General features: G+C 45.1%; 1 protein-coding gene across 1 annotated transcript; it reads right to left on the reverse strand.

The window, feature by feature from the left end:
* Nucleotides 1-9,350, reverse strand: MRPS15 (mitochondrial ribosomal protein S15). Its single transcript, XM_054999470.1, has 8 exons — nucleotides 9,205-9,350; nucleotides 6,318-6,380; nucleotides 5,757-5,832; nucleotides 5,300-5,348; nucleotides 4,766-4,850; nucleotides 3,148-3,206; nucleotides 2,118-2,309; nucleotides 1-188 (listed from the first exon to the last, which is right to left on the reverse strand). Exons 1-8 carry the CDS (start codon nucleotides 9,266-9,268, stop codon nucleotides 69-71), a joined length of 708 nt encoding a protein of 235 aa, XP_054855445.1. The 5' UTR covers nucleotides 9,269-9,350; the 3' UTR covers nucleotides 1-68.
* Nucleotides 9,351-11,384: the final 2,034 nt, after the last annotated feature.

An 11,384-nucleotide genomic window follows, 5' to 3' on the forward strand; every position in this document is an offset into this window, starting at 1 on the left:
GAATGTTCACAGTAAAACCATTTATTGGTAACTCTCATCTGGATCCTATTGAAAAGTGTTGGCTCTGCTTATACTGGGGTTCCTGCATTCGGCGGTGCTTGATCCTTTTGATCCTTTGCGGCTTTGGTGCTCTCCTGCCTTTGCTTCAGTTTCATAAGGGCTTTCTGCTTCTTTACTTCTTTGAAGACCTGAAGGAGTTAACGAAATGAAGAGTAATGGAGAGAGGCAACCGGACACCTGAACTACTGAAAACCTGGGTTCAGCGCAGAATTTAAGACCATGTTTCCACCACATTTAATCTGTTGCTTGTAAATTCCTCCTGTCACAACAGAGAATCTCCCGTGTGGTATTATGTCTTCATAATTGTTTTAATAAGGATATATTAATTGAGTACTGTTTCACAAATTTGTTTATACAGAGTAAGGGATGTAATAAACAATTTGTATATTCTTTTGTTTCTTTTAACACAACCATATACTACACCATATATTGCAACCTCCCTAGACCTCAATTATACAGGCATCTTATGCGTTCTAAAAACAATTCATTAAAGTGTCCCGTGCTCAAAGTGCTATCATGGATGTTATTAAAGTGCAATTGCTTTTGGCATCCTATGACACTATTTCTCATATAGAACTCGATTTGCCTTGCATACAGGTACAATACAGGTACAGTATAAGGGTAATTCCAGACACTGTGAATGTCACAGATCAAAAAGACCTATAATCATAGGTACACGTAGTTGGTTCTGTGACTGCGTTCTCTAACGGACGGTCCAGATCCTTGTAAGGTCCGTTTCCAAGCTTCTTTCTCAAAGAGCACAGATGTCAAAGATTCATCATAGTTAACCTTCCATATCCCTCTTTGATTTGTCAATTACTTCCATTTGACAAATCAAAGAGGGATATGGAAGGTTAACTATGATGAATCTTTGACATCTGTGCTCTTTGAGAAAGAAGCTTGGAAACGGACCTTACAAGGATCTGGACCGTCCGTTAGAGAATGCAGTCACAGAACCAACTACGTGTACCTATGATTATAGGTCTTTTTGATCTGTGACATTCACAGTGTCTGGAATTACCCTTATACTGTACCTGTATTGTACCTGTATGCAAGGCAAATCGAGTTCTATATGAGAAATAGTGTCATAGGATGCCAAAAGCAATTGCACTTTAATAACATCCATGATAGCACTTTGAGCACGGGACACTTTAATGAATTGTTTTTAGAACGCATAAGATGCCTGTATAATTGAGGTCTAGGGAGGTTGCAATATATGGTGTAGTATATGGTTGTGTTAAAAGAAACAAAAGAATATACAAATTGTTTATTACATCCCTTACTCTGTATAAACAAATTTGTGAAACAGTACTCAATTAATATATCCTTATTAAAACAATTATGAAGACATAATACCACACGGGAGATTCTCTGTTGTGACAATTACATTACCGTGTTGCTCTATTTTGTTGTACATTGTAAATTCCTCCTGGCAATCATTTGATCAAAATCTTTAAATGAAACAATATGGGTTTTTCCAGAGTGGCAAACCTCCCCAACTGGCTCTCAGTCATGAGTGCTATCCTAGATTTCCAGGAGCATCTAACAGGGCTAAAGCCCCCCCTCTACCACTGCTGATTAAGGAGGCTGTTGGAACCCCCAGGTCCAGAGATTGTGTTGCATTTATGTTACTGTTCACCCAACCAACATGCCAAATAAAATTTTGCCAAGGAATGTTGGGATATGCTAGCCATCCAGAAGCACTTTTCAGATTCCCTGTCTAATACCCATATTCATTAGTGCTCATTTGCCCCTAAGAGAAGTGAATTTGCTGTTTCGACTCTAAGCACCTCCTTAATACATGGTTAAATTCAGGTTATCAGAGACTGACAGATGGGACCATTGCTCCATCACCTCAGAGTTGGGACAGCTGATTTTCCTTAAGTCGCTGGGTAAATTTAGCTTCTTGCAAGTTAACTTCTTCCCTCCCAATTTGCTTCCTAAATTAATCTCCCTATGCTCTGTTCAAGCCAACATTCTCTAATATGTGCGAGCTGAGCTTTCCGATGCCCATAGGCTGCTGCCTGGGAAACTACAACCAGTCGCTGCCCAAGTACCTTAATGCAAAAGGCTTTCTTCACCACCCAACGCCGGGTGGCTCTCCGGCGGTACTGCGGGGGTAAGGTGTACTGAATGTCCAGTTGCTTGCATGTATTCTCAAAGACATCGTACTCTCTATTTCGCAGGTATTTCAGCAGCATATTCTGCTGGTCTATGGCCATCATCATTCGGGTTTTGTTTTTTTTGTCCTGGAGAAGGGCAGACATTTATTCACCACAGTCAAGGCGTGTGCATGGCAACGTCAGCTGACAGTTACTCAAACATTTCATCAATCTACCACTTAAATTTATTCACCTATTGCAGGGGTCCCCAACCTTTTTGAGCCTGTGGGCACAATCAGAATTTTGACACACTGTGATAGGTGCAATCACAAAATGGCTGCCATAAAGTGGCCACTACAGAAGATGGAGCCAACCACAAAATGGCTGCTACAGCTTACCTTCCGTCACACAGTGAAGATTCTTGAGCTGTGGAAGCAGCTTCTGTCAAAGCAATGTTTTTAAAAACCTGCAGAGCCAATCAAATCTCCAATGGCCAATCAGAAGCCATGCTTGGCAAAACCTGGCCCCACCCACTTTCTAAAAACACTTCATGGGCACCAGGAAAGGTGTTGGTGGGCGCAATGTTGCCCATGGGCACCATGTTGGGGACCCCAGACCTACTGTGCATGTGTGTGTGTGTATATGAAGCTCTGAAGCTAGATGCAAGATCTGAGCATCATCTACCAAGCTCAATACTGTCTAGTCTGACTGGCAAGTGGCTCTGCACAGTCCCAGATAGAGGAATGTCTATCCTAATATCTGCAGGCTGAGGTGCCAGAGACTGAACTTCAGGCTTTCAGCCTACAGGGGCAGTTGGCTCTGCTATTGGGCCACACTCCTTCCAAATTTGAAAGACATTTTAATCTAAACAAAGCCTCTAGTGGTTGGTGTTCAATGGGAACCAGTTTCATCTCAGTTTCAGGCTTCCCTTGGACACATATATCTCTTAGGCAGGTAATAAAACACTTGTTTCAAAGAAAATCACCTTGGGATGCTTCTGTAGATGCTCCTGGAGTGTGCGGATCTTGACTGTCAAGTAGGCAACTGGAATGAGAAAGGAAAGTCGCTGTAAGAAGCGGAGCCACACCTGGGCCACTTACAATGGAACATTTTCTTCCTCTTTCTAAAAGTTGGTTGTATTTACTTACTCTGTGTAATCCGCCTTGAGTCCTAGTGAGAAAGGTGGACTATACATAAAATAAAAAACAAAGTCTGTGCTTGAATAGCAAACGGTCAAAGGCATAGGTGTATTCACCCTGGGGTTTATCACCAAGTTACTGATAGGATATGCCCTATCATCTAGGATTTACACTTAACCAAAACTAGTTTGATCTTATGTGCAGAAAGGTTCTGCAATAGCCTGCTGCTGCTTCCCCATGGAAGCTTGCAGGAGACATCTGAACAGTTTGGAAGTAAAGTGTCATTACCTCTACCTTTCTGTGCAGAAATCATTGGTGAATGTGCTCTTCTGGAAAGCATGGTCCACCAGCCTCTTGGATTTGTCTCGATTTAAGTGTGGTGTTGGCAAGACAACTGCACTCACCTGTGGGTCTTTGCACATGACACAGCATCTCATTTGAGCTGGGAATCTAGCCCTGCAAAGCAGCCTAGTTTAAATGGGACACTGGACACATGCAGAGTCTTATGGAAAAATGCTTTTGCTTCAGCCAGCATTACATTTAAATCAGTCCTCAATGCAAGAGACTAAGAGAAAGCCACAACTTTCCTTTCCAGCAGCAGGAAAAAGAAAAGAACTAGAAATAGTTTGCTCCTCACTGAAAAGGCCGTGCTAAATGGTACCAAGTGCAGTAGGTAACAAACATGGCTGTGTGAAAGGATATGGGCAAATCCCCACTTGTTGACATCGTTAAGACGTTAAATCAAATCCTGGCTATCCTGACCTGGGCCAGAGGGCATGGTTAAGGAATGGCTATTCTTCACAAGGGGACAAAGAGTGTGTGTCTGTGGCCTCCAGCTTTTTCACAGGAGAAGGAAAGCAGGAAAAACCACCAGAATCATGAATGTCCTCTGTGCAGGAGTGGAGGTTGAAAGAGAACCTTTGAATGCCAAGAGACAATCTTGAGCAGCCACCACCTGACACGAGTTTTTGCTAAGCAGTAGGCAGTTGGAGCTGTGTATACAAATGTGTTCTTTCGACAGCTCCACTTCCTGCCACACAGCACTTTTGACACCATTGCCTCATTGTGGTTTTGAAATCTGGAGCTGCAAGAAGGTTAAAGGGGCAGGCAGAAATGTATGCCTCTAATGCAGAGATGACAGGTTGTAAATGGGAAGTGCCCTCCAATGTTTTATTCCCTCCTCGAACACTCAGGACTAGGTAGCAAAAAAAAATATGAACTATTCCATTATGGCCAGATTCAAGTCCAGTAGCACCTCAATGACCAACCAGATCTCTAGCGTGTAAGCTTTCAAGAGTCAAAGCTCCCTTCTTCAGATACCCTGGAAACGTTTTTGATCTTTAAGGTGCTACTGGCCTTGAATCTTGCTGAGCTACTTCTGACCAACATGGCTACTCACTTGAAACTATCCTATAGGATACTCAAATACAGATGTTAGCTTCCACTGTGAATGTTTCTGCTTACCTTTAACTTCAAGGGAACAATTGTCATCGGGGGACTTCCGCACTTTCTCAGCTAGCTGTTCTTTCTTTATTTCTGTTCTCTCCCTCTGCAAACACAAGAAGAAGAAGATACAAAACATATCTGAGGTCACTGACCCAGATATATTCCACAATGTGCAGTAGAATCGCAAAGGGCGTTGCTAGCAGCTGATCTAGACTTTGTTGGCAATGTTACATAGTGCCAAGGGCTTACCTATCCAGCCTACAGCAGAGGTAGGAGTGTTGCTTTTAGGACACTACAGCACTACAAAATTGGTTAAAACTGTTGATTTTATGTTTTTGTATTTTAGCTTGGTTTTAATTATGTGTTTTTGTTTGGTTTTAATGGTTTTTAAGACAAGTTTTTATTATGTATGTATGTTTTAAATCTGTTATTCTCCTTGGTGGCCCTAATGACAGCAGAAAGGTGAAGTAGACGTTTAGTTAATAAATAAACAAATAAAACCTGGAGAAGCTTGTTCTGAAAACTAAGTCATGCACGTAATGGAAAACTGACCTGGCTTGCCATTTCCAGAGACAGCATCCTTTTCACGACATCATCCACCCTGTGGGAAAAGCACAGAGTCCCTTGGTTCCTGCCCCTGAACAGCTTAGCATTTTGAGAGCAGACTCAAGGAATTTTAAGGTCAAGGACATCATGCCCTTCGAGATTTAAAATAAAAATTAAACTGAGTGTTGACAGCCTACTTTTGTTATGGAATGTTAGTGTAAGAAAAGAAGAGCATGTAAAAGGAGGGACAATTTTAAAAGAATTAGAAGATCACAATGGTTCCCGTCCATTATCCCATCCAGTAAAATAAGGTCTTGGTACCCCCTTCCCCATCCTTCACTGATCAATCAATCTTAGCAGAGCTAAGAAGAGTGCAGCGCTGTATAAGCACCATTGAGCTTGACTACTTCCTGCATCATCTTCCTTGGACACAACTCACTTCTCTTAGCTCTATAAACCTTACTTGTCAATAATTGGGACGTTGGCATAACTTTTCATTAACATTGTAGGAGGAAGGTCATCCAAATGGCTGGGGATTTCTGCAAAGAATAAACACATATAAACGTGCTTTGTTAAGATTTGACTAAAATCACTCTAGTTTAGCTTTCTGTTTCCATCAGGAACCAGCTAGATATTTCTGGACCTCACAAGCATGTGCCTGAACAGACTGCAAACACAGCTTTCCTCAACCCTTGGCAAATATCGATAGGGAAGTACCTTGCAGAGAAAAGCAAGATTCCAGCTGAGGCTCAAGGGCCCAGAAGTCATAATGAAACTAGCTCAACATTTTTACTGAGCCAACAGTACTTGCAGAATGGGTGGTGGGTATGTTTTTGACTGGTCAGCAACATTTCAAAAGGCAAAACATTTCACTTCCCCACCAAGGCTCTTGAAGACAGGGCAGGACAGGATTTGGAACCCAAACAGGTCAGACGATAAGTTTCACAGGTCCAATTGCATAAATAGGACATTACAGCTTTTGGAGTGCACAGACCAGAACTGCAGAACCATTCAGAATACAAACCTTGCTTCTTTTTCCGGACGAGCCTGGCATAATTCCTTGCTGTTTGAAGGAAGGAGCTCTTACCTAAACAGAGAAAGATTGGCAGGGGGAGGGGGAGGAGTTGTTATGAACTGATATATTTCGCACATCTTCACAAATTTTTCAGTGCTACACAGAAGCATTTTCCTTCTAGGTATTTATTAAACAGCCCTGATCTCACCAGCTCTGAGAAGCTAAGTAGGGTCAGTGCTGGGAGACCACAAAAGAAGACCAGGGTTGCTATGCAGAAACAGGCAATGGCAAACCACCTCTCTTAGTCTCTTGGCCTGAAAACCCTAACAGAGGTTGCTGTAAGTTGGCTATGACTTAATGGCACTTTACACACACACACATGCACACATTCAAAAGCTCAGCTGCATTTTCATGTATCTTCTCTGTCTTGGTTTGATCAGTGTAAACAGCCCTGTCTATCCTGTTAAATCTGCCATGTAGAATGGCCAAAGGCATAGCATTGCACCTGGCCAAAGAAAATGCTTTACAAAGTTGCGGCACCTGCAGGGAAGATAAATATGGAGCCATCCTCCCTACAGTGAGAGGGATTTCAAAGCTCAGGGGACAGCAGGTTTTAGTAGCCAGGCTATATAACTTCTGGCGCTCAATATCTAGCAACCTACTCTTAATTTGATGAAATGCAGCGTTTGATGTTAACAGATATACCCATGCCTTCGATTTTTCCACGATATATGCTGACCAGTTTGACACATTGGACTCTGAAAGCATTTGATATATAAAGCTCCCAGGGTGAGAATTATAGTGTAATCGTAGCCAGTATTTAAATGTCATAAGCCATGCCCTCGTTTCCACTAAAATTAAACCAGTTTCTAAGCAAACAACTGCATATGGAACACACTTCGGTAGACCCAGGATTTTTCGCAGAAATTTAGATTGAACACGTTCGATGACCCGGTCAAAGGCCCTAATCCAAATCGGAATACCATACAATAGTTGTGGAATCATTTTGGACTTAAAAATTTTGGAAACAGCTGGTACAAATTGATTACCTCTAGAGTAAAAAAAAACGTGCTATAGCTGAAGTACTAATGTCAGCTGTCTTTGCTGCATACTTGTGGTGGGTGGACCAAGTCGCATTATATTGAAAATAGATACCTAGGTATTTGTAATATTTAACTTGTTCTATCTCCTTCCCATCCATGGCCCATTTGTATGGTCATTCTGAGAACACCTATGCCATCGAGGGGCTCTTTTCACGCTTCTCAAGAGAGCTTCAGATAGTATAAAACAAAACTCCATTTATAAGCTGGGATGATTTGGCCAGCCCCTAAATTCAATTCCAAGGGCTGGTTAAAGCCCTTCACGTCCACATAGCTGAAGGACGGCTTCTCCTGCTCTGAGCCCATACACTCTCTACGCCTCGCCAGCCACATCATTCCTTCCTTTTGCCAAGCACACATGGCCTCTATCAGCAACTGGGACTCTGTGGCAAATATCGGTTATCTTGCAGCATGCAGTTCCCACACACCATTAATTTTAAAATTATGATATTCCCACTGGTGATGCTCAGTTCAGACTAGAAACTGCTTGTACAGAGTTTGTAAGCCACAGTATGGCACTGTTTTCATGTCATGTCCTTACAGCATACAAAAAGGAGAGCCTCTCTTCTAAAACAGCATGATCCACCATTCCCTCTGCCATGGCTCCTATTCTTCCCTTTCCACCTTGTCTTTGGTCCAGTAATATTTCTATATAGACTTGTAAAACCTGGCTCACCAGGAGGCATGAGAAGTGTTAGAGAAGTGTTCAGTGGCAGGAAAGAACTAGAGTGTCTCCATTGAGAACGCTTTTTTAATTGTGACCTAGAGTGGACTTCTAATGGATCATGTGTTCTGCCAAGTAAATGGAATTAAGAAGAGGGCTGCAAGATCACTTAATATGCTTGAACGGCTGCTGGATATGCTGACAATCACATTGCACCCGCCCCCAACAAAACAAATACATAGTAATGATCACGATGCATTAATTATATATAACTGTTCTTAGTATACCGCTCTTCTAGACAGATTAGTGCCCCATTCAGAATGGTGAGCAAAGTCAGTGTATTATTATCCTCACGATACAGCTGGGGAGCTGAGGCTGAGAGCAGTGGCTTAGCCAAGGCCTTGGGTAAACCGTTTCTCTCAGCCCCGGTCCCCCAGGTATCATAGGGAAAATAATAATACTGACTTTGCTCACTGCTCTGAGTGGGGCACTAATCTGTCTAGAAGAGCTGTATATAAGCACAGTTATCATCATCATCATCACACTTCCAAGTAGATGAGCCACTCTGTTGTCACCTCTGGGTCACTTGCCATATTGACTCTTGTTTTTGTTTTCCAAGAAAATGGTTTTATGCATTCTAAAAACCACCATAGAGGAAAAGGGACTTTCTGGAGTAAAACAAAATGAACAAGGCAGTTGGGTTACTAACTTCCAGGTAGGATTCTCATCTCTAAGTTGGGAAATTTCTGGAGATAGTAGGGTTTGGGGAGGGTCCTCAGCATGGCATAATTCCACAGAGTCCACCCTCCAAAGTAGCAATTTTCTCCTCGTGAACTGATCTCTGCGGCCTGGAGTTGCAAATCCAGATCTCCAGCCACCACCTGGAGGCTGGCAAGCCTACTTCTAGGTGATAGCTGGAAATCTCCCGAAATTACAACTGATCTCCAGTCTACAGAGACCTTTTCTTCAGGAGGAAATGGCTGCATTGCTGAGTGGACTCTGTAGCATTTTGCTCCCCTGAGGTCCCTCCCTAAATCTCCAGAAATTTCCCAACCTGGAGTTGGCACCCCCAAGCTATTCTGATCCGAATCAGGAGCCCTGGGCGCGAACTACACAGGGTCAAGAGCCTTACTGGGGATTCCCACTGTCGTCGCAGTCAAGCCCCGCAACGCCGCCGCCACCGCGCCCCGCAACATCTCCCTGGTCCAGCTGCAGCCGCCGCCAGCACTTCCGTACTCAGTGAGTGGGCGCCGCCATCTTGAGAGTCAGGCGCCGAGGAGTACCGAGAACATCGATCGCAGGCGGAGGAAGCCGCTCGTTCACTCCGAAGATTGACAGCCTGCGGCAGCCTCTTTCCAAGGAGCGCCCTGGAGCCCCGTCCCCTCGCAAAGAGCCCCCTGAAAATGCCTGCTGGCTCGCCTGGGCTCCCTTGACACGCTGCGAAGGTGCAAATGAAACCAGGATCAGACGCAGGGGAAGGCACTGGGACAGACTGGGTCCCCAGGGAGTGGAATCAGTACAAGAAGAGAGCAGAGTGGGGAAGGGTTGCCAACCTCCAGGTGATGGCTGGAGATCTCCCGGAATTACAACTGATCTCCAGATGACAGAGACCAGTTCCCCTGGAGAAAATGGCTGCTTTGGAAAGTGAACTCTATGGCATTATATTTCTCCCCTCTCCAGCTCCACACCCCAGGAATTTCCCAACTTAAGATGGTAACCCTAGGTTGGAGCCTTCCTTCTTGTTGGGGCCCTTTTCTATTCGCAGGGGTTCTTTTTCATGTAAAGGAGCATTCATGGCCGAAAACCACCACCCGTGAGCTATTCTGCATCCTCATCCTGACTTGTAGGTGTGAACCATACAATGGGCTCTAGCAGGGACTGATGACGGCATGCACCGCCCCAACAGTGTTCCTATGCTCCACAATGGACTGAATTGGGCCTCAAACTGGCAAAAATCAGGCTGGATCACAGGAGCACTCCAGGGTCTGTCATGCCGCCCCGGCAGCGTTCCTGCACCCCACACCGGCCCAATTCAGCCTCAAATGGGTGGAAATTGGGCTGGTGCAGACCGCAGGAGCACTCCAGGGCTTGTCATGCTGCCCTAGCAACATTCCTGCACCCCACACCAGCCTGATTTGGCCTCAAATGGGCAGAAATCGGACCATTATATATCACAGGAGCATTTGAGGGCCCATCGTGCTTCTCTGCAGTTTGGGGGGGACGGTTGGGGGGAAGGCTTGGGGGGGGGGGAGAAGTGCAGGCAAACCGCACTGCCCCCTGCTGCAAATTGAGGCTGGAAGGCAAGGCTTGGCAGGGAGAAGGACAGGCAAATTGCTTCCCCCCCCCCGTGCCCCCTTGCCGAAAATCGAGGCTGGGGGGGGAAAAGGCTTGGGAGGGGGAAAGGAAGGCAAGCCACTGCTGCCCCCCGCATCCCCCTCCAAAAATCGAGGTTGAGGGGGTCAAGGCTTGGGAGGGGGAAGCACAGGCAAGCCATGCTCCCTCCCATACCCCCTCCTCTGGTGGCAGATTGAGGCTTGGAAGGGAAGGCTTGGGAGGCGGAGCACAGGGCAGCTGGGCATTTCCCTCCCTATCCCCAGCCCAATTGGGGCTGGGGAGGGTGGAGGTGACCTGCGGGCCCTTCGGAGGCCACAGAGGCTCGCCCTGACTGTGCCTGCACCAGGATAACCGGTGAGTTGTCTCAAATACGCTTAAATAGCATCAGTCTCTTTACTCAATGAAGATGTGCATTCGGGGCTGCTTCCCTGCATGCAAAGGACCTTCCTCACATGGATACTGTGACTACACACACCATTAAGAATCTTGAAGTGTCTTTAATTTGTAACATTTTATATACACAACAAATTGCGGTGGCCGCAGGGAAAAAATGCTTTGAAGGATCTCGTGCCCAAGAACTCTGGCCCGTTTTGTCCTTTTTGCCTGGCTGGGTTGAGACAGGCTGGTCCTGCTTCTCATCCTCCAAGCTGCTCTTATTAAGCTTCCATGTGGCTGGATCAAGGCCTTTGGCTACACTGGAGATGTTGCGTCTCCCCTCTCCCGCACTAGGATGTGGACCAGCACAACAATAATCAAGAACGGATGGGGTAAGTCTTTTTCTGTTCCATTTCATTGCTTGACTTCCTCCCCTTTACGCTCTGGGTAGTTCTTGAACATGCACTACATGGAGCTGGTCAACACCTTAACAGCCTATGGGCCTCCTTGAGAAATTCAGGAAGGGGTTCTTGTTTCTCTCCTGCCCAAACACATACACAATAGCCCTGTTTCTTTATTTACTTTATTTATTCCCTATCTTTC

This window comes from Eublepharis macularius, chromosome 15 (genome assembly GCF_028583425.1).
Source record: "Eublepharis macularius isolate TG4126 chromosome 15, MPM_Emac_v1.0, whole genome shotgun sequence".
NCBI lineage: Eukaryota > Metazoa > Chordata > Lepidosauria > Squamata > Eublepharidae > Eublepharis > Eublepharis macularius.